This window comes from Anomalospiza imberbis, chromosome 22 (assembly GCF_031753505.1).
Source record: "Anomalospiza imberbis isolate Cuckoo-Finch-1a 21T00152 chromosome 22, ASM3175350v1, whole genome shotgun sequence".
In the NCBI taxonomy this organism is placed as follows: domain Eukaryota; kingdom Metazoa; phylum Chordata; class Aves; order Passeriformes; family Viduidae; genus Anomalospiza; species Anomalospiza imberbis.
In genome coordinates, this window is record NC_089702.1 from 5,038,547 (window position 1) to 5,063,636 (window position 25,090).

The window sequence follows — 25,090 nt, forward strand, 5'->3', positions numbered from 1 at the left end:
CCAGCTCCCGCATTACCGCCCCATCACCCGCTGTGCCCCGAATACGTCATCCCCCCCATCTTCTTTTTTCCCCACCCCCAAAAGCCCCCCAACCCTCAGCCCGCCCCCCACCAACCCGGCAGCCACGACAAGGAGGGGACAAGAGGTTACAAATCCCAGAGCGAGGCTTTATTGGGCCCCGGCGAGGAAGGGGACGGGGGGTTTGGGGGCCGGGTGGGGGCTGGGGGTACGGGACCCCCCTCCCCAGCCGCCCCCGGTACCGACCGGACGCCGGGACTCGACACCGAAACACGGACACGGAGAGACACGGAATAACTTAACCCCGTGGGGCGGGACAGGGACCCCCGGGGCGGGGGGCGAGGGTCGGGGATGATGGGGGGGGACACGGCCTGAAGCGCTGCACCCCCCCCAAGGCAAAGCAGCGGTCGAGAACAGCGGGAGGGGTTTGGGGTGAGGAGGGGGAGACCCCCGAGGGGTCTGGGGTGAGGAGGGGGTGCAGGAGGGAATGAGCTCCCCCAGCCCAGCCCCCCCCCCCCCGGGGAAAGCAGAGGGGTCCCGCACCCATTGCCGAGGGGAGGGGGGCGAGCGTGTCCCGACCGGCAGGGACGTGTCCCCAGGGGCCGGGACGTGTCCCAGGGAGGCTGGGGACAAGGGACGGGGAGGTGGCGAGCGGAGTGTCAGCGCGGGGGGAAGGCACTCGGTGAGGCCAGCAGCACTTCGGCGAGCGGGGAAGGGGGGGCACATTTGGGGGGTCGCCCCCACAAGCGTGCAAGGCACGAGCGGGCAAGAACCCCCCGGGCGAGCGGGGAGGGGCTGCGGGAGCCCCCCGGGCGAGCGGGGAGGGGCTGCGGGAGCCAACGCCGGGCGAGCCGAGAGGGGCTACGGGAGCCCCCCGGGCGAGCGGGGAGGGGCTGCGGGAGCCCCCCGGGCGAGCCGGGAGGGGCTGCGGGAGCCCCCCGGGCGAACCGGGAGGGGCTGCGGGAGCCCCCCGGGCGAGCGGGGAGGGGCTGCGGGAGCCCCCCGGGCGAGCCGGGAGGGGCTGCGGGAGCCAGCGCCGGGGGCGACCACGTCCGAGGGGATGGGGCAGGGAGAGATGCGCTTGTGCAAAGTCAGAGCCCCCCTGGCAGGGGCTCGGGCGGGGGCAGGGGGTCAGTAGTACTTGTCCGGCTCCTGCCACTTGGTCACCCAGAGCTTCTTGCGGCGGCGGGGCAGGAGCCCCCCGGGCTGGTAGCGCTGCTCCTGCCGGATCCGCACCGCGTGGTACTTGGCATGATCCGGTAGTAACGGGTCCGCTGGAAAAAGTCACACTGGGAGGAGGAGAGAGAGAGAGAGGACAGAGGGTCAGTGAGGGGCCGGAGAGGGTCAGGGAGAGGGACAGAGACCCCCGAGGCGGCGAAGAGCAGAGCAAAGGGAGCAGCGATCCTGGAGCCGCTCGGAGACCCCGCGGAGCCCTAAGGGACCCTGCGGGACAGAGGAAGAGGAGAGGAGGCTGAAGAGGAGGAAGATGCCGCTGCAGCCCGGCCCCACGGGGCATTACCAGGCGGGGCCCGCGGCGCCCGGGGGGGCACGGGGGGTGCCCCCCGTTAGTAGTCGTCCGTGAGCCGCTCGGTTTCCGACGGCTGGATCCTCATCTCTGCCTTCTGCCCCTTGGCCTCGTACATGGCCCGGGTGTTGGCCCGCCGGAAGAACCCGCACTGCAGGGAAGGGGACAGGGTCAGGGGGGCTGGGACAGGGGCTGGGGGGGTCCTGGGCACCCCCCGCAGGTGGGGGCAGCGGGGCAGGGAGATGCCCCACAGGGATGCTGCAGGGTGGGGGGTCCTGCTGAACCAGTGACCCCCTCCTGGGTAAAAGAGGGGGCTTCAAGAAGCTGGGGGTGTCCCCAGGGGGCTGTGGGGGTCCCCCAGTCCCTGCAGCGCAGCCACAGGGAAGGAGGTCCAGCCCCGCTTTGGGTGCACATCCAAAAATATTCTGCACCCCAAAACACGTGTGGAACGTCTCTGCTCCTCTTCCTCATCCCTCTCCAGCCGGGAATCTTCCTGCTGCGAGGGCACCTCCCACCCGGGGGACACCTGCCACCCGCGGGGGCATCTTCCAGCTGAGGGGACAATCTTCCAGCTGCGAGTCTCTCGCACCCCTCGCCAGGCAGGGAGGAGGTGGCCATGGGTGACACGAGCCTGTCGGGTCTCAGCACGGTTCCTGCACCCCCTCTTCCCCAGGAAGGGGATTTGGGACCCCACTCACCTTCCAGAGGAGGAGGATGATGAGCCCCAGCAGCAGCAACCCGGCTGCCACCGACACCAGCACCAGCCAGAGCGCGATCTCGGCCGGCTGCTCCTCCTGCAGCTCCGAGTCCACGTCCACGGAGAACTGGGGGGGGGGTGGGAAGGGCCTCGTTGGGGCACGGAGCTCCAGCGGCCCCAGTCCCGCCCAGTTTGCCCCAGCAGGGCTCTGGTGTGGCTCACCCGCACCGTGTGGTTCCTCATGGTGATGGTGGGCACCTGCGAGCGCAGGAACAGCGTGGCCGTGCCCGTCACCTTCACTCGGTCAAAGTCCCGGAACTCCTGGGGACAGCGGGGACACGGCTGAGGGACAGGGACGGGGATGGGCAGGGACACACAGATGGCAACAGGTGGATGGAGGATGACGGAGGTGACACACGGATGGAGGGGGGGACACAGGTGACAGTAGGGACACCCAGGGGTGGGTGCCAGCTGCTGAGCTGAGCCCTGGCAGACTCGGGGCCCTGTTTAACACCGCCCCAGGGCTCAGGCAGCCCTGAGCCCGCAGCCCCGGGACTGACCTCGATGAAGGTGCTGTTCCAGACGCGGGCGCGGAGGCTGAAGCTGGAGGGGATCTGCGTGTGCAGCAGGGGACACTCAAACCACACGCAGCGCGCCGTGCCCGCCGAGCAGCTCTGGGGGACACGGGGGTCAGGGGGGCCCAAAGCACCACCCCGGCGCCAGGAAGCAGCGGGGACAGTGACCCGGGAGGGGGGATGCGCTGCCCGACCCCCCTCAGCCCCCACTCACCAGCGCCGCCTCGGACCTCGGGCGCCGGCCGGTGGCCAAGGTGACCGGGGGCTCTCCCGGCTCGGGGGGCTCCAGCTCCCGTCTCCGCCGGGATGGAGCCTGGTCCTGCAGGAGCTGAGGGGGGACACGAGCCCCATCAGAGCCCGGGCTGCGCCGGGGGGGCTGAAGGACACCCGCGGCGGGGCAAGGGCACGGCCCTGAGGGCACCGGGTAACTCACGGTGAGGTTGAGGGGGTTGATGACCCCCCCGGGGGGGTGACACGTGTCGTTGCCGTTCACCAGGATCTCCGTGGGGTAGAGGAGCCATTTGCCATTGGGGATCTCGTAGGGCCACTCAAACCCCAGCAGGATGGTGCCCAGCGTGCCCAGGGACTCGCCTTTGGTGGTCACCTGCGGGCAGGGCGGGAGGTGGAGTCCGGCGTTCCCAAATCCGCCTCCCTCCGGCCCCGGCCACGCCCAGCTCACCTGGAAGTCGAAGGTGAGGGGGCTGCCCACGTCCTGCTCCTGTTTCATGGCCGACTCGCCCACCACGGTCCCGCTGAAGTAGGACTGGATGTGCGAGGAGGCTCTGGGAACGGGATGGGGGACGGGAACGGCGTGAGGGGCACAGGGGACATCCCACTGCGACCCCATTGTGACCCCATTCCTGGGACACGGAGGGCTGGCACAGCCAGACTCAGGTGGGGAGAATGGAGGGGACACAGAGGGGGGCACGGGACACAGAGGGGGTGCAGGGGACGCTGAGGGGGTGGAGGGGACACAGAGAGGGTGGAGGGGACACAGAGAGGGTGGAGGGGACGCTGAGGGGGTGGAGGGGACGCTGAGGGGGTGGAGGGGACACAGAGGGGGGCACGGGACACAGAGGGGTGCAGGGGACACAGAGGGGGTGCAGGGGACGCTGAGGGGGTGGAGGGGACACAGAGAGGGTGGAGGGGACGCTGAGGGGGTGGAGGGGACGCTGAGGGGGTGCAGGGGATGCTGAGGGGGTGGAGGGGATGCTGAGGGGGTGGAGGGGACACAGAGAGGGTGCAGGGGACGCTGAGGGGGTGCAGGGGACACAGAGAGGGTGCAGGGGACGCTGAGGGGGTGCAGGGGACGCTCACATGCTCAGCGAGGACTGGATGCTGTAATCCACCAGCAGCTTGGCCAGCACGGGCTGCAGATCCTCCTGGGTGCTCTGCCTGCCGGGGCACCGGGATGGGGCACCGGGATTGGCATCTCCCCCGTCCCACCGGGACCATCCCCGCCCCTGTCCCACCCCCTCCCACTCACGTGGACAGGTCCAGCCACACGGCCACCTCCCGCGTGTCCAGCATGATCCCGATGGCTTCGAAGGTGATGGTCAGCTCTGCCTGCACACGGGGGCACAGGGAGCAGCTCAGCTGGACCCCACCTGCTGAGCCCCCCGGGAAAGGCCAGGGGGGCAGCTGGGGGCAGCTCTCACCCTCTGGTTCCTCTTGAAGGGGTTTCCCAGCTCGCACAGCACCGTGTCCCCAAAGGTGCAGGCTCCGCTCTGGGGAGGGCAAAGGGGGTCAGGAACCTCCTGGCCGAGCCTAGCTGGTCCCGGTGGGACTCGGGGCCCCAGGGTGTCCCCCCCATACCGGGCGGACGGAGGAGGGCAGCAGGCTGGGGGGCACGGTGACGTTCAGCAGGGCCTCGTGGGCGTCCTCGCCGTTCCAGGGCGTCGTGGGGACGTTGGTGATGTTGATGCTCAGGTGCAGCTTGCGCACGTCCCGGCTGTACTGCAGCACCTGGGTGCCGTTCACCCTGCGCGTGGACAGCGGGGTCAGCCGTCCCCGTGGCGCAGGGACACCCCCGGGGGGACACGCAGGGCCCCGCTGTCACCTGGGCAGCGGCTGGTTCTGCTCGGTGACGAAGCTGCTCTGCAGCTGGAGGTTGCTGTAGCACTGGTTGTCGGAGCCACATTCCTTCTGGAACTCGATCTGCAGGGACAGGGATGTCCCCTGAGTCCCCGCCACCCCTGGGGCACCCCAGCGTGTCCCCCCGCCCGGCTCACCTTGGTCTCGTTCTCGTGGGACTGGTCCTGGTTGAGGACGGGGAAGGTGTCCAGGGAGTGGGGGCCCAGCTGGAATGTTCTGGGCCTCTCCAGCAGGGAGTAGTTCATGGAGAGCACGATGGGGTGCAACTTGTCCCGGACGTTGTCCTGCAGGGGTGGGAATCACACACAGATCCCTGCCTGGCCCCAAACGCAGCTCCAGCCACGGCTGGGGTCCCCCTCTGCTGCTGCCAGCCCAGTGAGAGACCCCAGAGAGTGACCACAGGGATGGGGGATGGAGGGATGGAGGAAGGGATGGAAGGAGGGATGGAGGGATCCATGGAAGGATCCATGGATGGATCCATGGATGGATGGACGCTCACCAGCAGCAGGAGCTCCTGGGACTGGCAGCGGGTGTCGGGCATGGAGAAGTCCCCGGTGTAGGTGGCAGATTGGGACCCTGAGAACCTGACCCTGGGCGGGTGCCGGTCCTTGTCGGCCTCCAGCGTGTACTGCAGGGCTGGGGGACAGCACGAGTTGTCCAACACCCCCCACAACGTGTCCCCATGTCCCTGTGTCCCCCTGCCCCCCAGCACCCCCCACTCACTGATCCTCTCGCTGTAGTTGGGGTCCCCCGCGCTCTGGTTGTAGGAGAAGCACAGGGTCACCGTCATGCTGGGGGGACAAAGGGGCCGTGAGCTGAGCCAGGGGTGCCACCAGCAGCCACGGGGACACCGGGGACTCACCAGGACTTGGGCGTGCACTGGGCAGGGTCCACCTTGCTGGGGGTCACCGTGAAGGTTTTGTCCAGGATGTTGATCACGGGACGGGCTCTGGGCAGGGATTGAGGTTGGCTGAGCCCCCCTGCTCCGTGCCCACCCCAGGGGTGGCAGGGGGGGCAGGACACCCGTCCCCTGTCCCCAGTGCTGTACCTGAGCAGGACGATGCGCTCGCTCAGGCTGCCCACCAGCAGGTCTGGGTAGGAATTCCCGTCCATGTCCAGCCCCCCGCTCAGCGAGTACCCGAAGGTTTTTATCTTGGTGGGGCCCAGGTCTGACCCGCTGATCACCTGGATTTGGGGGGCGGGGGGGGTCTCACCCAGTGCCCTGGAGTGGGGGTCTCAGGGGGTGTCCAAAGCCCTGATCCTGGGGAGGGATCCAGGCCCTGGCCTGGTCAGGGCTCCCCGGGGCCGTTACCTGCCGGGGTCGGTCCCGCAGCCCCTCGGCGCTGCTGTGGTAGATGTAGACCTTGCCAGGCCCCTCGAAAGGAGCCCCCACAGCGATATCTGGGGGGACAAGAGCAGGGTCAGCCCCCCAGGGCCCTCCCTGGGACCCCAAACTCCAGCTCCAGCCTCAGCCAGGCAGCCCCAGCCATGTCTGGGGTCCCCCCTTCTTGTGAGACCCCACAAACTCAGCACAGGAGGGAGGGAGGGGTGGACACAAGGAATAATGGCACAATCAGGACCTCCAAGCTATCCTCCATCTCCTCCTCTTCGCCCTAAACCTCTCCAGAGCCCCCCCAGGCCCCCTCCTTTCCTGAGCCCCCCCCGTGGCTCCCCATGAAGGTGTCCCCGGCCGCTCACCCTGGAACCCGTCCTGGTTGATGTCCCCGATGCTGGCCAGGGCAAAGCCGAACCCGGAGTAGCTGGGCCCGGTGAGGACGAGGCTGGGGAGCTGCTGGAAGCCCCCGGCCTCGTTCATGTACACGAACACTGCGCCCCCCACCTCCTGCTTCCGCTCGAAGTAGTAGGGGGCCCCCACCACCAGGTCCTGCCACCTGCGGGGACAGCGAGGTGCTGGGGGCCGGGGCTGTGACCCCACACACCTGAAGTAGTGGGGGACCTCCCCCAGAGCTGTGAAAATGTGATTCCCCCAAAAACACCTCCCCAGCCCACAGCTGGGACCCACAGAGATCCCAGGGGAGCTGCGGGGTGCTCCAGGTGAGACCCCCACCCTCAGGAGCTGCAGGGTGCTCCAGGTGAGACCCCCACCCTCAGGAGCTGCAGGGTGCTCCAGGTGAGACCCCCACCCTCAAGAGCTGCAGGGTGCTCCAGGTGAGACTCCCACCCTCAAGAGCTGCAGGGTGCTCCAGGTGAGACCCCCACCCTCAGGAGCTGCAGGGTGCTCCAGGTGAGACCCCCACCCTGGGAGCTGCAGGGTGCTCCAGGTGAGACCCCCACCCTCAGGAGCTGCAGGGTGCTCCAGGTGAGACCCCCACCCTCAGGAGCTGCAGGGTGCTCCAGGTGAGACCCCCACCCCTGGGAGCTGAGGGTCCAAGCCCACCTGAGCCTCAGGATATCCTAAGACCCCCCCATTTTTAGGAGCTGACAGATCCCAGCCCAGGTGACCTTCGGGAAGCCCCAGGTGAGACCCCCAGGTGAGCCCCGCCCCGCAGCCGGGGGGTCGTGGCCCCTCACCCGTCGTTGTTGAGGTCGGCCAGGGCGAGGGCGCTGCCGAAGTAGGAGCCGACCTGCGGCCCGGGGAGCAGCAGGCTCCGGTTCAGCGTCTGCCGGGCGCCGCGGCTCAGCAGCAGCACGGCGCCCGTGTGCCGGTACCGCGGCGCGCCCGTCACCACGGTCACCGCGTCCTGCTGCAGCACCGCGCTGCCCACCTCGGCCGTGTACCCTGCGGGGGCCGCGTCAGGGAGGGCACGGGGACCCCCGAGATCCCCTCGTGTCCTCCCCGAGCCCCCCGCACCCCGCAAAGCCCGCCCTGGGCCCCTGCACCCCCCGGGTATCTCGGGGGGAGCACTGGGAACGGCTCACACCCTCCCTAAGTGTCCCTAAGTGTCCCTAAGTGTTCCCAAGTGTCCTCAGCGCCTTTGACATCCCCGCCCAAAACTCACAGCTCCCAAAGCTCCTCCTCACCCCAAATCACCGCCCCATCTTCTCCCTCCGTGAATGTCACCACTGCCGCCCAGTCTCACCATCCCAGGGGGGTCTTCAAGCCTCCCTGAGTCCCCCCACCACTTTAACATGCACCCCAGCGTTCCCCCTCAATCCATCCCCCCCAAACCTCCTCCTCCTCACCCCAAACCCCTCCCGGGGCTCCTCCCACCTATATAGGTGTTGCCGTTCCTCTTGTTGGGGTAGGAGAAGTCGTGCAGGTCCCACGAGTCCCGCTGGAGCATGTAATCGGTGCCTGGAACGGTGAGGGGGGGTCACCCCACAGCCTTGGAGGGTCCCACAGGGGCACGGGCACCTCGGGAAGGGGGTCCCATGGGGGCACAGACCCCCTGGGCAAGGAAGTGTCCCCAAAGGTAAGGGGAACCCCCAGGAAAAGGGGTGCCCAGAGGGGCGACCCCAGGGCTGGCAGGTGCCCCCCTGTCCCCGCCAGGACCCTCACCCTGCCAGTTGTAGGCACCGGGCGCCCCAAAGTAGATGATGTTGGCGCTGAAGCCAGCGCTGGTGCCCATCTGGCACATGCCGGTCTCGTCGGTGTCGGTGTTGGCGTTGCACATCTCGTTGTGGTACGTCTGCCACTCGTCCCCCAGGTCCAGGCGCAGGTCATTGCCCCGCACGTAGCAGCGGCCAACCATGCGACGCTGCGCCTCCGCCCCCGACCACAGCACCCGCGTGTAGCGGTGGGCACAGGCCTGGGACAGGGACAGGGACAGCTCAGGGACAGGGACAGCTGAGGGACAGCTGAGGGACAGCTCAGGGACAGCTAAGGGACAGTTCAGGGACAGCTCAGGGACAGCTCAGGGACAGGGCACAGCTCAGGGACAGCAGGGACAGGGACAGCTCAGGGACAGCTCAGGGAGAGCTAAGGGACAGGGGACAGCTCAAGGACAGCTCAGGGACAGCACCCACGTGTAGCAGTGGGCACAGGCCTGGGACAAGGACAGCTCAGGGACAGCTCAGGGACTGACTACAGCACCTGCGTGTAGCGGTGGGCACAGGCCTGGGGACAGCAGGGACACTAAGGTTCAGGGGACACCCCAAAGGTGCGGGGACACCCCAAGGGTGTGCGTGTGTAAGGAACAGGGATCTGGGTGTGCAAGGAACAGGGATCTGGGTGTGCAAGGAACCGGGATCTGGGTGGCTAAGGATCTGAGTGTGCAAGGATCTGTCTGTGCAAAGCCCCCGACTCACCAGGACCCTCCCCGGTGGCTGCCGCTGGCTGGCCACTGTCACCCCCAGCCACATGTCCTCGATGATGGCCTTGTCCGGCTCATCTGCGGGGGAAGAGCCAGCCTGAGAGGGGGTCCCCAATCCCAGGGGGGTTTTGGGGTGGTCACACACCCCGGGCAGGGGGGTCACCCACCCTTGAGCTCGATGGCCAGGCGCTGGCAGTCGCGGGTGGTGGCGCTCAGGGGACATGCGTACACGGCGCCCGTCCGCGTTCCATTCACCGGCTCCGCGTCCTGGGGGGCCCCCACAAGCAGCCTGGGGGGCACAAAGGGGGCACGTGGGTGGGTGATGGGGGGAGCAGGTCCAACCCCCCAAACCCCTCCAACTCATTTTAGGGTGCAGAGCCAGGTAGGTGCCCTGGGGAGGGGACACCTGGAGGACACCGGAGCTGCTTCCCCAGAGTTTGGCACACCCTGACACCCCCAGATAATGGGGTCAGCCCTATCTCCAGAGCTGGAAGAGGACACAGGGACCCCGAACGGCCTCAGGGACAGATTGATGGAATCACGGCTCCCCCACTCCTCCACAGACCCCATCCCATGGCTGAGCCCCATCCCTGTGCATGGAGGGTGGGAGGAGGGGTCACAGTGACCCCCCCAAACCTCGCTGTGCTGGCGGGGAAAACAAGAGGGAGGGGCTGCTCTGCACCCCCAGGGCAGCCCTGGCCCGTCCGTGCAAACACCCCCGGCCCTTCCCGGCCAGGCTTTGATCCATCCGCAGCCCCGGCACAGCTGCGGCGTGTCCGGCCGACAGCGCCGAGCTGCCGTGCCAGGGAACGCAGGGACAGGGGACAGAGCCCCGGGAGCGGGGAGGGGAGCTTGGACGGACACCCCTAATATGGGATGGACACCTCTCATCTGGGATGGACACCCCTCACCCCGGAAAGACATCCCTCATCCCAGACAGACACCCCTCACCCCGAACAGACACCCTCGTCTGGGATGGACACCCCTCACCCCAGACAAGCACCCCTCACCCTGGCAGGGCTCGGGCAGCACCCAGCTGTCCCAGGACAAGCAGCACCTCCCAGGGGTGACCTCCTCCAGGAAGGGCAGTGCCATGGGGGACGTCGGCATTCCAGGCTGGATGTGCTCCCCAGCCCCTTCACGTGATGCTAAAGGGACCCCCCCAGCCCAAAGGAAGATGCTGGGGACCCCAAGCAAGGCCCCGTGGCCCTGGCATGGCCGGAGGGCTCCGGAAGGGCCAGCCTTTCCGCCGGGAAGTCCTTCGGGAGCGCAAGGACAATGGCGTGGAGGTGGCCGTGCTGGGGAGGAAGTGCCTCCCTCTGGCAGGCGGGACACACGTGGGGGGACACGGCACCCAGGACATGGCACCGAGGACATGAGGGGGACACGGCACCCAGGACACAGCACCCAGGACACGGCAGGGACACGGCACCCAGGACATGGCACCCAGGACATGGAGTGGACACAGCACCCAGGACATGAGGGTGACACAGCACCCAGGACATGGAGTGGACACGGCACCCAGGACATGGCATCCAGGACATGGAGTGGACATGGCACCCAGGACATGAGGGTGACACAGCACCCAGGAGATGGAGGGGACACGGCACCCAGGACATGGCATCCAGGACATGGAGTGGACACGGCACCCAGGACATGAGGGTGACACAGCACCCAGGACACGGAGTGGACACGGCACCCAGGACATGGCATCCAGGACATGGAGTGGACACGGCACCCAGGACATGAGGGTGACACAGCACCCAGGAGATGGAGGGGACACAGCACCCAGGACATGGCACCTAGGGCACGAGGGAACATGGCACCGAGGACACAGCACCCAGGACACGGTGGGGACACGGCACCCAGGACATGGAGTGGACACGGCACCCAGGACATGGCACCTAGGGCACGGGGGGGGGTCACGGCACCCAGAGCTGCTCACGGGGCACTGGTGTAACGAGCTGGCCAGTCCTCAGCAGGGCCACCAGCGAGGACAGGGCCAAACGCCGCTGTCCCCATCCCCGCTGTCCCCATCCCAGCGCCGGCAGACATGGCCAAACGCCGCTGTCCCCACGGCAGCGCCGGCGGGCAGGGAGTGCCGGGAAGCTGAGCAATGCGGGGCCGGCAGCGCGGGCACGTCCGGGCGGGCCGGGCGCTGACTCAAAGCCCAGGCGCAGGAGGAATGCGGGGCCCCGGGCAGCCCCCGCCCCGGCACGCCGGGACCCCCCCGGGGCGGCTCCGCGGCGGCTGAGTCAGCCCGGGGCTGCAGGTGGGGGGGGTTGGCACCGCTCAGCCCAAAGGGGGGTCCGGGGGGGCTGCTCCCCGCAGGATTGCCAGGATGGGGGTGCCGGAAAGCGGGAGTCGCTGGGCAGGGAGGGGAACGAGGGGGGTGATGGCTCCTGGTGATGCCAGCTCGGCACACAGGAATCTGCCCCCCCAGCTGCAAGGGGGGGCACAAGGGGCACCATTGTCCCCTCTTACCTGGGGGGGGAAGTGACTCAGGGCAGCTGCTGTGACTCAGAGCTGGGGGGGTGCTGCCCCCACACCCCGAACCCCACCGGGACCTGCAGCCCCGGGGGTGCCGCAGCCGGGGGTGCCCCCAGGCTCCCCCGGTGGTCCCGGACCCAGCCGGACCCCGCCGTCCCCGGGGGGCGGGAGCCCACCCAAGCCAAGCAGCTCCGGCACGCCGCTGCCTCCAGCCAAGATTCCCGGCACGGCAGCCCACCCGCAGCTCTGCTCCTGGGAAAGGGGGAGTGCGGGGCCTTCCAGAGCAGGGGGGGCACCCAGGGGCGGCCCACGCCCGGGCGTGAGCCAAGGAGCCACGGGCCCCCGGCTTCCCGGGGGAGCGGAGTTGGGATTCTGGGGGGCCCGGGACCAGTTTGTGGCACTGGTCCCAGTGGGCTGGGGGGACGGGGAGCTGGGGCTGTGCTCGAGATGGTCAAACAGCGGCACGAGGGGGAGGCCGGGACGGGAGGGAAGCAGGAATGTGAGGCCGTGCTCCGTCCTAATCCGCCCTGGCAAGCGGGGGGGGCTGGATGGAAGCGGGGGGGGGGGCTCCCTGCCAGCGCTGGCTCAGCTGGGAGGGGGGGCTATGGGAGGCTCCGGGCACCAGGACCCCAAACTGTGGCGTCCCCTGCGGTGGGAGAGGTGAGGATGGCAGAGAATCCCACCCGGACACCTCAGCACCGTCTGGAACAGGGGGGTCGTGCAGCCCCCTGAGGCCCCCAGCCCCAGAGCCCCCTCCCCAGGGAGCAGCTGGGCAGCGAGGGGAGCTCCTCATCCATCTCCCGTCACGCTGCGGGGGTGACGGAGCCGGGAGGGGAGAAGCAGGCGGGGGGAGCCCGGCCCGCCCCCAGTTTCTCCCCAGTGCCGCTGTGTTTGCCATGGGGGTCCCTGGGCAGGAAATCCACCAGGACCCCTCTGGGAAGGAGCCGGGAGAGGGGGGATGGCTCCGGGAGGGATGGATGGATGGATGGATGGATGGATGGATGGATGGATGGATGGATGGATGGATGGACGGACGGCTCCACATCCGTCCCCCTCCTCCTGCCGAGCAGCCGCAGCCCCGCAGGATCCCGGCGGATTCGGGCCAAGGCAGGGGGAGCTCAGCCAGCTCCAGCAATCCGCAAAAGCCCGGCCGGGGGGAGGGAAAACCGGGAACGCAGCCAGGAGAGCGCTCTCAGCAGCCAGCTGGAATCAGGAAGACCCCCGAGCCCCGGGCAGAGCCCCAGTTCCCTCAGGGCTGCAGATGTGGGTGCTGCCTCCCCTCTGGCTGAAGATTTTGGGAGGGTGGGGGTGGTCCTCAGCTTTCCTGGAACGGATCTCCCGTGCCTCAGTTTCCCCAGGTCACCCAGGGACCTCCAAACCCACCTGGGCCGGACTGAGCGGCTCCGCGAGCCAAAGCGGCTCCCGGTGGGAGCGGCCGGAGCCGGCGGGAGCGGCCGGACGCGGGCGGCCCGAGGAGCTCCGTAATCTCGGCAGGGCTGATAAGAGCCCCGCTCCCAGCCCGCGCTCACCTGGCCGGGGAGGAGCGAGCAAACAAACCTTTGCATGGGCACAGCTCCGCGGGGCGCGCAGAACTCGGCGGGGGCGGAACGTGGGGGGCTGCGGCATCGCCCCGGCCCCGCCGTGCCCTCCTGGCCCCCCGCCAGCGCCCGCCCGGGAATTCGGGAATGCCGGCGCTGCCCCGGAGCATCCCAACAGCCAGGGCAGGAGCCAGCCCCCCCAAAAAAAGCACGGGACCCCTCCTCCCGCGCGGCTAACGGGGCATGACAGTGGCAGGAAGCGTCCCTTTCCTGTCCCCACCCTGCACCTGTGAGCAGAGGGCACCGCAGCCTTCGCCCGGCACCGGGACGCGGGTGCGACCCCCGGGGGGCTCCGGGGGACCCCCTGCGCCGGCCGCACCCCGGAGCGGCTCCGGCACCCCGAACTGGGGCCGCCCCACGGACGGAGAGAACCGCGCGCTGCTCCCAGCGGAGGCTCCCGGGGGACGGGCCGTGAATGCCCGGGGGGGTTCTGGCTCCGAAGCCGCTCCCCCGCCGCCGGTGGAGCCTCCGCGCCCCGCCGGGATCGAGCTGGGACACGCTGGGACACGTGGCGCAGGTGGGGGGGGTGGCGCGTCCCTGTCACAGGCCCCCCCAAACCCCCCCGGGCCGTTCCCGACCTGTCCCGGTGCCAGCCGCGACCCCCGCCCGGTGCCCCCCGGCAGCTGCTCCGGTGCCAGCGGAGCGGGCAGGACCGGGCCGGGGGTGGGGCCCGCGTGTCCCCGAGGGCAGGGGGGGGTCCCGCACCCCCTCCCGGAGCTCCGCAGGGAACGGCTCCGCTCCCTCCTGCACGGGAGCAACAACAGCTCCTCATCCCACGGCCCCAAATGCATCCCTGGAATGCGGAGCGGCACATGCCTGCAGCGGGCAGCTGCTGCCAGCCCCCCGGGAAAAACGGGATTCCCGGGGGTCTCCAGGGACCCCCCCCGCAGCCGGGAGAGCCGCGGGAAGGTGATCCAGCAAAAACCCGCGCCCTTGAGGGGGACAAAGCCAGCCCAGCCCCTGCGGCGGAGCTTTCTCCCGGCACGGACGGGAATTCCCGGCCAGGCGGGACCGGGAACGGGGAGCGGGGGGGTCCGGGACAGCGGGGGGACACAGCGAGTGACAGCGGTGCGACGGCACGGGGAATGCCCCGGCTGAAAAGGGCTTTTGTTGGGGCTTTGCCCGGCAGCAGGAACCACAGTCCAACAGGTTCCCCGGGTACGGGGCCCCGCCGGCACCGGCGGGAGCTCGGGGGGGCGCGGGGGGGCTCCGCCACCGCCCCGCTGAGGGTCGGCGCCGGCCGGGACCGCTCCGCTGGGAAGGGATCCCACCCCCCAGCGCACCTGGTGGGGGGCACGGGGTGTCCCCAAGCTGCTGCCAGACCCCCCGCGTGTCACTGGGACCCTGCAGTGGGCGCTCAACACGCGGGGAATGAGGAGGGGACTCGGGGTGGGACCCCCAGCGACGGGACCCCCGGCAATACCGGGGTACGGAAAAGCCACGAGCAGGGGAGCCCCCCGCATCCCCCGAGGACCAACAGCGGAGCGCGGACCCCCCCCCTCAGCTGGGCTCTGGAGGGGCCCCGCGAGGGACCCCCCGCGCCCACCCCAGCACCCCCGGGCGCCCCCCGCCCCCACAGCAGCGGCGCGGGCTCGGGACCTTCGCCCTGAGACAGAACAGGGACCCCCCCCGGGACCCCCCCGGGATCCCCAGCACCCCCGGGGCACCCTCCGTGCCACAGGGACCCCACCCCATGTGGGACCCCCATCCCAAGGGGGGGCTCCTCACCCCCCCGGGGGACCCTCCCCGCTCTTCCCCACCCCACGGGGGATCCGCACCCCACGGGGATCCCTCCGCACCCCACGGGCGACCCCGACCCTAACGGGGACCACTCTCAACGCCTCCGCCCCCCACGGGGGACCCCGCACTTGACGGGGACGCCCCCGCTGACAGGTAAAGCGCTGTCTCACTCCTCCGCCTCACGGGGGTCCCAACCACCGGAGACCCCCTCTGATCCTCCCGGGGACCCCCCGCACCCCCACGGGGGACCCCTCCCCGTTCTTCCCCACCCCCCAGGTGAACCTCCCCTCGCTCTCCCGCACCGCACGGGGAGCGCAGCCAGGGCCCCCCACTGCACGGGGCTCGCCCCCCGCCCCCCGGCCGCGCTCACAGGCTCCGCTCCCGCCGCTCCGTCTCCCGGTGCAGCGCTACCGAGAAGCCGAACAGGGCTCCGGCGGGGCCCTCCTTGAGCACGGGGAAGGTGCGGTCCAGGTTGAAGGCGGCGGCGGCGCCGAGCAGCACCGGGCCGAGCCCCAGCAGCAGCCCCGGCAGGGGCGGCGGCAGCAGCCGGCGGCGCCGCGCCATGTCCCGCACCGGCCGCCGTACCCGCCCTGCCGCCCTACCGGGACCGGTGCGCGCGGGGGGGGCGGGGCCGGGCGGGGCCGGGGCGGGGCCGGGGCGGGGCCGGGGCGCTTCCGGACACGCCCCTTAAAGGGGCCGCGCACCCCGCTGCGCACCGCAGGTACCTGCGTGCGCAGGTGTGCGGGGCAGGGAGGGCCGGGCGCACCTGGGGGCAGCGCGTCCGCGTCCGCCGCAGCTGTGTCACCCCCGCGAGGGGATCGCGGGCCTCAGACCCCGCCCCATGCCAGACCCCTCCCCCTGCCAGACCCCTCCGAGCGCCCCCCACCCCACTGTCCCCTCCCCACACCCCCGCGGGACAATTCCCCCTCTTCCTCCCGCCCTAATCCCCCCGGGGTAGGACCCCCCTACCTGGCACCTCTTTGGGATGGGACCCCCCCATGGGACCCCCCAGGAGAGAGGGGACCCCCAAGTTAGCACTCTTTATGGGATGAGACCCCCCCCCATGGCAGGAGGTCACACCGGGACCCCGAGAGCGGCACCGGGGCGGGGCCGTGCCGTGGGACAGCCCCGCCCCTGCGGGGACAGGGAGGGGACCCGCGGTGGCCGTGGGGACATGGCAGCCTCGCCACTTCCCTGCCGGGGGTGGCGGCCGCGGCTGTCACCGTCCCGACCCCGGCAAAGGTCACCCGGAGCCACCGCGCCGCTCCCACCGTGCCGGGAAATCCGGGCTGGGCTGGCCTGGGGGGACTGGGGGGGCTGCAGGATGTCCTGTGTCCCCCGCCCGATGTCCCCGTGCCCCTGTGCCGTGTCATCGGCACTGGAAAGAGTGACGGCAACAGGGACATCGCGGGCAGCGCTGCCCGCAGCGGCAGCCGGCCCTGGCACGGGGACCTCCCTGTCCCCATCCCTGTCCCCATCCCCTGTCCCTTGTCCCCATCCCCTGTCCCAAATCCCCTGTTGCCTGTCCCCATCCTCTGTCCCCCAATCCCTTGTCCCAAATCCCCTGTCCCCCAGTCCCTTGTCCCAAATCCCCTGTCCCCATTCCCTTGTCCCTTGTCCCAAATCCCCTGTCCCCATTCCCTTGTCCCTTGTCCCAAATCCCCTGTCCCCATCCCCTTGTCCCTTGTCCCAAATCCCCTGTCCCCATCCCCTGTCCCAAATCCCCTGTTGCCTGTCCCCATCCTCTGTCCCCCAATTCCTTGTCCCAAATCCCCTCTCCCCATCCCCATCCCCTGTCCCTTGTCCCAAATCCCCTGTCCCCATCCCCTGTCCCTTGTCCCAAATCCCCTGTCCCCATCCCCTGTCCCTTGTCCCAAATCCCCTGTCCCCATCCCCTGTCCCTTGTCCCAAATCCCCTGTCCCCATCCCCTGTCCCTTGTCCCAAATCCCCTGTCCCCATCCCCTGTCCCAAATCCCCTGTTGCCTGTCCCCATCCTCTGTCCCCCAATTCCTTGTCCCAAATCCCCTGTCCCCCAATCCCTTGTCCCAAATCCCCTCTCCCCATCCCCATCCCCTGTCCCTTGTCCCAAATCCCCTGTCCCCATCCCCTGTCCCTTGTCCCAAATCCCCTGTCTCCATCCCCTGTCCCTTGTCCCAAATCCCCTGTCCCCATCCCCTGTCCCCACGCCCGGCCCCGCCCCTCGCGCCCCCAGTGACACCGATGACGTCACCCGCGGTGTCATTGCCCCTAAAGGCCACGAGGTGACGCCATTGACCCAAAGATGCTCCGGGGGGGGTTGGGGGCGATCGGGGACCCCCCAGGTTCAACCCCCACGGCTGTGACAGGGCTGGGGGGACACGCGGGGACTCCCGGGGACACTGCCGGGCTCCGGGACCCCCCCAGCCTTTTTGGGGGACATGCGGAGGAAACTCTTCAGCCTTGGGGGGTCACGGGGGGGCCGTAGGGGGGCGAGGGGGGCACCCCCAGCCCTGTGGGGGACCCTCGTGGGTGGGGGTTGACTGGACCCTGTGCTCAGCCCCGCCTGTGGGTCCCCCCCAGAGACCCCCGGGTGCCCCAGAACTGCGACTTCTGTCCCCCCCACTGCCCCAGCTCCCCCAAACTGCCCCCCCCAGCCTCTCCCCACCCCTGAGCTCCCGGATTTGGGGGTTCCACAGGCCCCAGCCCGGCCCGGCAGCCCCTGGCAGCTCCAGAGCTCCCAGTCCCAGACTGGTCGGGGACTGGCCGGACCCGCTCCCCCTCCAACCCCGCTCCCCCGCTGCCCTCCCCGGCCTCCAGCTCCACAACCGGCTTTTCCTGCCGCAGACGCAGCTCCCGGCGGGGCCCAGCCCTGGCGACAGCCCTGCTGGAGGGCGACAGCCAGGCTGGGGACCTGCGGATGTCCCAGCGGCTCCTGGGGACCCTGGGAACCTCCCAGGGAATCCCGGCGCAGCTCCCAGGGCTGGGCTGGTCCCAGACACTTCTGTCCCCTCGGAATGAATTCCTGGAATCACCAGCTACAATTCCCACGTGGGAAGTGAGGCCGTGCCATTCCCCCAGCTCCGGGGTCACGCTTGGCGTCCTGCAGAGCCCCCTGCTTCCCTTGGGCATTCATCCCTGTCCTCTTTATTTCTGCCTATCTGTTTCTATTATTTCCATTTGTTTCTCTTTCTATTTCTATTACTTCTATTTCTGTTTGTCCTTTTCCTGTTCTTGCTCTTATTCCTATTCCTATTCCTATTTATTCCTATTCCCGTTTCTAATCCCATTCCTACTTCTGATCCTATTCCTACTCATATTCCTGTTCTTCTTCCTATGCATTCTTATTCCTCTCCCTATACATTTCTATTCCTATTTATCCGTGTTCCTATTCTTATTCCTATTCCTGTTTATTCCTGTTCCTACTCCCATTCCTGTTCCCGTTCTCATTCCCATTCCTACTCCTTTCCCATTCCTTCTCCTTTCCCATTGCTACTCCCATTCCCTCTCCTTTCCCTTTGCCCTCTTCCCATTCCTACTCCTTTCCCATTCCTTCTCCTTTCCCATTGCTACTCCCATTCCCTCTCCTTTCCCTTTGCCCTCTTCCCATTCCTACTCCTTTCCCATTCCTTCTCCTTTCCCATTGCTACTCCCATTCCCTCTCCTTTCCCTTTGCCCTCTTCCCATTCCTACTCCTTTCCCACTCCCTCTCCTCTCCCATTCCCTATTTTCCTCTCTCTTTCACCGCGGTCCCGGCGGTTCCGGCGGTGCCGGGACTCGAACCCGTGGCTCCCGGGGCGCGGCGCAGTTCCCGCCGTGGCCGCCAGGCGGAGCCGTTGCCCCGCGCCGCGGACGGGCCGGGGGGCACCGCGGGGACAATGCGGGGTCGGGGGGGGGGACACCCCGCACAGGGGACAGGAGGGGACACACAGGGGACAGGAGGGGACAGCCCCGCCCGGGCCACGGACCCAGACCCCTCCCAGCCCCCCAGTTCTTGTCAGGGGAAATTCCTGCCCGCAGAAGCAGAGACCCCTCTTCCCCCCCAAAAAAGCCCCCCCCCCTTGCAAAGCCCCCTCCCCGGTGCTGGGGGCGGTGGGGACAGCCCGGAGGGTGGCCGAGGTGAGGGGGGGCAGGGCTGGCCCGCGACCCCCGGCTGGGTCACGCTGCTGGGGGTCCTTGGGCCAGCAGAGGGGTCATGGCTCTGAGTAAGGGTGGGAGAAGGGCACGGAACCGCGGGGGGTGTCCCCTCAAAATCGGGGCTTGTCGCTGCCCCGAGGTGCCCCCAGCGCGGGGGGAGCGAGGCAGGGTTGGGGGTACGGGAGGATCCTCCGGGGGGGATGCCTGGGGGGTGGTGTTGGACTGGAGGATGCTGCTGGGAGAAGGTGGGAGCAGGGGAGAAATGGGGGAGCCATAAACAAACCCCTAAAGCCCCCAGGCCCAAGCACGGATCCATCCCAGTCCCAAACCCCAACCCCCCTTCCCTGCCCCACAACAAACAACCCCAAACACTCCTCCAAAAAATCCCCCCCACAGCCCCAAAATGCCCAGCCCTGTCCTGTCCCCCACAGTGTCCCCTGTGTCCCCAGGACCCCCCTCCTGCAGACAGGACCCTGCACACTTTATTTATTCCCTCACCCTCCTTCACCCACTCTTTGTTGTTTCTTGAGAGAGAGAAAGAAAAAAAAAAAAAAAAGAAGAGAGAGAGAGAGAAAAAAAAAACCCACACAGGAGGAGGCAGGAGCCTATTTTGCCTCCCAGGCAATATTTCTGGAGCCAATCGGAATGCGCACCCACCCTGCCCTGCTCCCTAATTAAAGGCTTTAAGCAGGCGGCCGGGGCCGGAGGTTTGGGCACAGTCTCTCGGTGGCTCCTCGCGAAGCAGCCGCAGCGCCGGATCCCGCTCGGGGCACGCCAGGCCGCGGCGGCCGCCAGGTTGGGGGGGTCCCCGGCGCGGGCAGGCAGCTGCCCCCTCCCCGCTGCCAGCCATGAGCGGCTCTTTCGATAAGAAGCTCTCCAGCATCCTGACGGACCTCTCGGGCTCGCTGAGCTGCCACGCAGCCTCCAAGGACTCTCCCACCCTGCCGGAGTCCTCGGTCACCGACCTGGGCTACTACACGGGCCAGCACGACTACTACCCGGGCCAGTCGTACGGGCAGCCCGTGGGCCACTACCCCTACCCCCAATTCAACCTCAACGGCATCGGCGCCGCCGGCACCTACTCGCCCAAATCCGAGTATTCCTACAGCCCTTCCTACCGCCAGTACGGGCACTTCAGGGAGCAGCAGCTCCCGGCGCAGGAGGCAGGTAGGGATGGACCGGGGCACCGGGGCCGTGCCCACCCCGCTGCTCCCGCGGCGTGCCGGGGGGGGCTTGGTGGGGCTTAAACCCCCCGGTGTTTGTGGGGTTTTACCCCTCGGGGTGTCCCCGATCTTTGTGAGGTTTTATCCCTCCGGAGTGTCCCCGGTCTTTGTGGGGTTTTAACCCCCCGGTGTTTGTGGGGTTTTACCCCTCGGAATGTCCCCAGTCTCTGTAGGGTTGTGCCCCTCCGGGTGTCCCCGGGCTGGGGACAGCTGGCGGCTGTCGGGGCTCAGCCGTTCCCGTGGGGACGGATCCGTGCTGGATGCAGAGGCCGGGACATGTCCCGGGGGTGTCCCGGTGGTTGTCGCATGGGACGGGGCGCTGCCAGCACCCCGAGCGGGGTGACACCGAGCTGGGGACGGGCTGACACCGAGCTGGGGACGGGCTGACACCCAGCTGGGGACGGGCTGACACCCAGCTGGGGACGGGGTGGCTGCCCTGGGAGCCCTTCACGCCTCACCCCGCGCCCTCTCGCAGTGTCCGTGAAGGAGGAGCCGGAGCCGGAGGTGCGGATGGTCAACGGGAAGCCCAAGAAGATCCGCAAGCCCCGCACCATCTACTCCAGCTACCAGCTGGCCGCCCTGCAGCGCCGCTTCCAGAAGGCGCAGTACCTGGCGCTGCCCGAGCGCGCCGAGCTGGCCGCGCAGCTGGGGCTCACCCAGACCCAGGTGAGGGCTGAGCCCCCCCCGACACCCCAAATCCCCCCTGCGGGCAGCAGAGGGGGAGCCCGAGCTGCCACACCCCCCCCCCCGCCCCCCATAAATCCTGGATTTGGGAAGGGCTCGGTTCCCGGGGAGCCAAAAGGGGTCTGGGGGTCACAGGGATGGAGTTCCCCGCTTGCTGTGGGTTGCAGGGTCCCCGGGCGAGATTTCCCCGTTGGAGCAGATCCGAGGGAAAAGTGGAGAGGACGGAGGCCGCAGGGAGAGGGGAGCCCAGCCATGCCCCACTCGGCAGTTTTGGGGTTCATCCCACTCCCTCTGGAGCCGGCCCCATCCCAGACCTCGCAGTGCCACGGGGTTTGGGGCTGGATCCTGCCCCGGCACCCGGGACAGTCCCGGGTCACGGCACACCCGGGACCAGGAATGTGGGGCACCAAGTCCCGGGCGAGCCGGGCTGCTCGGGACGGGGCTCTCGGATCGGGGATCTCGGATCGGGGCTCTCGGGACGCCCCATCCCCACAGCAGCTACTGAACCCAAATCCTGCCGGAACAGGGACCTGAGGGGGGACCCTGCTTCTACTGCCCAGACTTCCCAAGGCCTCCCCTGGCTCTGGCTGCCCCATCCCGCTCGGTTCGTGCAGGGAGAAGGGATTTGGGGACCGGTTCCACGCCCGCTGTCCCCAGCGCTGGGGTGGCCCTGCAGGCTGGACTGGAAGAGCCGGGACGTGCGGGATGAGCTTCTCCTCCTCCCCGCGAGCCGCCCAGATTCGGGGCGAAACCCTCGCTCTTGGGGTCCTGCCTGGCGCGGGGACAAATCGTCCCCTTGGCTCTGCGGGTGGGAGGGGAGCGGGTTGTCCCCGCTGTCCCCGCTGTCCCCGCTGCCCGTGACTCCCCCGCGCCCCATCGCGGTGCCCTCCCTGCCTCGGGGCCGGCGCCGGCGCCCTTGTGCCGCCCTTGGCCTTCCTCCTCCTCCCTTGGGCGATGAAGCAATCGGGGACACTCGGCAAAGGGCTGACGGAGCGCGTCACCCGCTCCCAGAGGGACATCCTGTTTGGGTGACAACCACCGCCACCCCCGCCCCTCGCCCAGGGCCAAGGGCGTCCAGCGCCGCCTCGCCCAGCGCGGGGACGCTCCCGACGCCCGGCGTGTGGCGTGACGGGCTCCTCGTGACGCCCGTGTCCCCAGAGGGGTCTCTGTGACACCCGCTGTCACGTGGGTGCTGTCCCCAGAGCACGGGGTGTCCCTGTCCATGGACTGTCCATGTCCCTGGAGTGTCCGTGGAGTGTCTGCGGAGTGTCCATGGAGGGTCCATGGTGTGTTTGCGGAGTGTCTGCGGAGTGTCTGCGGAGTGTCCGTGGAGTGTCCGTGGAGTGTCCATGGTCCTGTGGTGTGTCCATGGAGTGTCCGTTGTGTGTCCATGGAGCGTCCATGGAGTGTCTGCAGAGTGTCCATGGAGGGTCCATGGTGTGTCCGTGGAGTGTCCGTGGAGTGTCCGTGGAGTGTCTGTGGAGTGTCCGTGGAATGTCCCTGGAGTGTCTGTAGTGTGTCCTTGGAGGGTCCATGAAGTGTCCATGGAATGTCCGTGTCTGTGGAGTGTATGTGGTGTGTCCGTGGTGTGTCCATGCAGTGTCCGTGGCGTGTCCGTGTTCTCCATGACACTCACACCGAGGGTCACTGTCCATGTGTCCCATGACACCCCTGTCCCGAGGAGTTTCCTGCCATGCATCGTGTGGGTCCCCATGATGTCCCTTCCCGTGGTGCCTCATGTGTCACCGGTGTCCCTTGTCCCTTCCTACGTGCCAGAGTGTCTCTGGGGTCACTGTGACCTCCCTGTCCCTTGTCCCTTCCCGTGTCCCTGGGGTCACTGTGACCCCCATGTCCCTTCCCGTGTCCCTGGGGTCACTGTGACCCCCCTGACCCAGGTTGGTTCCAGTGCCCAGGAAAGTCCCCCGTGACCCCCATATCCCTTCTCATGTTTCGGGGCTGCCTGTGACCCCCGTGTCCGGTGTCCCTACGGCCCAAACCACCCCATCCCCTGTCCTCTCCCCTCTCCCCCATCCCTCCCGCTCCCTTCCCGGCTCTCTGACCCTTTCCCCTCCACCCCACAGGTGAAGATCTGGTTCCAGAACCGGCGCTCCAAGTTCAAGAAGCTCTACAAGAATGGCGAGGTGCCGCTGGAGCACAGCCCCAACAACAGCGACTCCATGGCCTGCAACTCGCCGCCGTCGCCGGTGTGGGACAGTCCCGGCGGCAGCGCCCGCACCCCGCTGCCGCAGCCGCTGCCCTACAGCTCCTCGCCGGGCTTCCTGGAGGAGCACAACCCCTGGTACCACCCCCAGAGCCTCAGCGGCCCCCACGGACCCCCGCAGGCGCAGGCGGCCCCCCCGATGCACCACCCGTCCCCCGGGCCCCCCAGCACGGGCGCCGTGTACTGACGGGCACGGAGGGCTCAGAGACGCTGCACAACTCCTTGGCCTCCTTTTTTTCCACACACCCCCCCCCCCCGCAACCCACCCCCGGTTTGGTTTTGCCTCCTGATTTTTCCTAAGAAAAAAAAATACCCCAAAAACAGCAACGACAAGCCAAAGGAAAGGAACCCTCCCCCCGCGCACCCCTAGAAACCCTCGCTCCTCGCCTCGCTCATCTCAGGAACCAGAGGACTGCAAAGGCTTCAAACCCTCCGCTCCCAGCGCAGGAAAAGCTGGAAAATCCTCCTGTACTTTTTAATTTCTGACGTTTTTCCATCGCAACTTCCCCCCTCCCCGCCCCCGGACAAATTTGGCCCCCGAAGATGTTCATCCCAACCCCTCGCCGGAGCTTTGCCTGTTGGGGTGACCCCGCTGAGTGACCCCGGATCCCGCCGGGGTGGAGGAGCTGTGTCACCGCTGTCGCGACAGGGGCGTGCCTGTCCCCAGCCGAGGCGAGGTGCTGGGCCCAGGCTCCGAAACTGGGAGCGGTTTTGGGGCTCACGGACCCCCCACGGGAGCAAAGCGGGACCCTCACCCCAGCCGGAATCGCCCGGGACGATGCTCATACCAGAAGGTGGTGATTTAAAACAAAAAATCGGGTGGGGGGGGGGTGTGGGGAGGGAAATATTTTAATATTTAAGCAAGTCAGGAGTGGTTTTAAGTTATTGTTTGAAGAGAAAAACTCGCATTCATCTCCGTTTTCTGGCTGTGCCTCCAGCTGTGGGTAAAGGAACGGCGAAAATGCCTCTTTTCTATGGAAATCGACGACTTATTTTAAAGGAAAAAAAATAACCGAGCTCTTTCCTATTTTTTAAGAGAATACCGCTATTTTTTTAAGCAAAAAGTGCCGTTTTAAGGAGTGTTCATAGTGTTGTACAGTCCCGGGGATTTATTTATGTTGCCTTCTATAAATAGGGGTGTTTTGGGGGGAAAAAAAGGGAGTGTACATAAGGTTCGTTTGTATAAAGTTGTTCCAAACCAAACTGGTTTCGGTCTGGGTTTTTTTGGTTTTTTTTTTTTTTTTTGGTTGTTTGGTTGTTTGGGTTTTTTTGTTTGTTTGTTTTTTGGGTTTTTTTGTCTATAATTTTTCTTTTTTCCTAAGGAAAATTCCCCCCCCCCCCCCCGGTTGATGGGAGCCCCCCTCGGGTGTCCCTGAGCGTCCTTTGCTCCTTCCCAGGGACCCAAAGCCGGGCTGGAAATGTTCATTAATAAAAGTTCTGAATTTAAAGCTCCAAACTCCGTTTCCCCCCGATTTCTGGAGGGTTTTAGGGAGCAGGGTTTGGGGTTTTTCCACTTTGGGAAATGTGGAATTAAACCCCATTTTTGGGAGACGCCTGGGCATGAAGTGGCACCGGGTGATGCTGCTTGACCCCAAACCCCACTTTGTCCTGCTGAGAGGGAATTTGGGGCAGGAATAGGATTTTTTCCCGGGTATTCAGAGCATTCCCCAAACGGCCGCGGGACCCTGGCGCTTCCCTCCCGCTGCTCCTACTGGGACCAGTGAGCTGCCAGCCCTCGGACTGGGAGGGCGGCTGCGCTGCCCCGAGGTCCCTTTTGGGGACAACAAGGTGGGGACAGGACAAGCCCTCCCAAGACCCCAAAATCCCATGGGACCCACACATTCCCTGCGGGGAGGCGCCGTCCCCTCAGCGCTGTGGGGGAATGTGTGGGTCCCAT

The 25,090-nt window shown here is 67.6% G+C and overlaps 2 protein-coding genes across 2 annotated transcripts; one reads left to right on the forward strand and one right to left on the reverse strand.

The window, feature by feature from the left end:
* Window positions 1–452: 452 nt before the first annotated feature.
* On the reverse strand, window positions 453–15,522 carry ITGA3 (integrin subunit alpha 3). Its single transcript, XM_068211850.1, is given in 26 exon segments — window positions 453–1,265; window positions 1,268–1,307; window positions 2,242–2,367; window positions 2,463–2,561; window positions 2,801–2,914; window positions 3,030–3,143; window positions 3,249–3,419; window positions 3,495–3,597; window positions 4,133–4,210; window positions 4,302–4,381; window positions 4,474–4,542; window positions 4,631–4,796; window positions 4,875–4,972; window positions 5,047–5,193; window positions 5,409–5,545; window positions 5,633–5,700; window positions 5,772–5,858; window positions 5,958–6,094; window positions 6,222–6,310; window positions 6,608–6,801; window positions 7,442–7,649; window positions 8,082–8,165; window positions 8,370–8,619; window positions 9,119–9,201; window positions 9,291–9,412; window positions 15,322–15,522. Coding segments are annotated over 26 exon segments (3,174 nt in total). The 5' UTR covers window positions 15,516–15,522; the 3' UTR covers window positions 453–1,149.
* Window positions 15,523–19,501: 3,979 nt separating this feature from the next.
* DLX3 (distal-less homeobox 3) lies at window positions 19,502–23,424 on the forward strand. Its single transcript, XM_068211980.1, has 3 exons — window positions 19,502–20,232; window positions 20,764–20,954; window positions 23,054–23,424. The coding sequence occupies exons 1-3, from the start codon at window positions 19,914–19,916 to the stop codon at window positions 23,378–23,380; spliced, it is 837 nt and encodes a 278-aa protein (XP_068068081.1). The 5' UTR covers window positions 19,502–19,913; the 3' UTR covers window positions 23,381–23,424.
* Window positions 23,425–25,090: the final 1,666 nt, after the last annotated feature.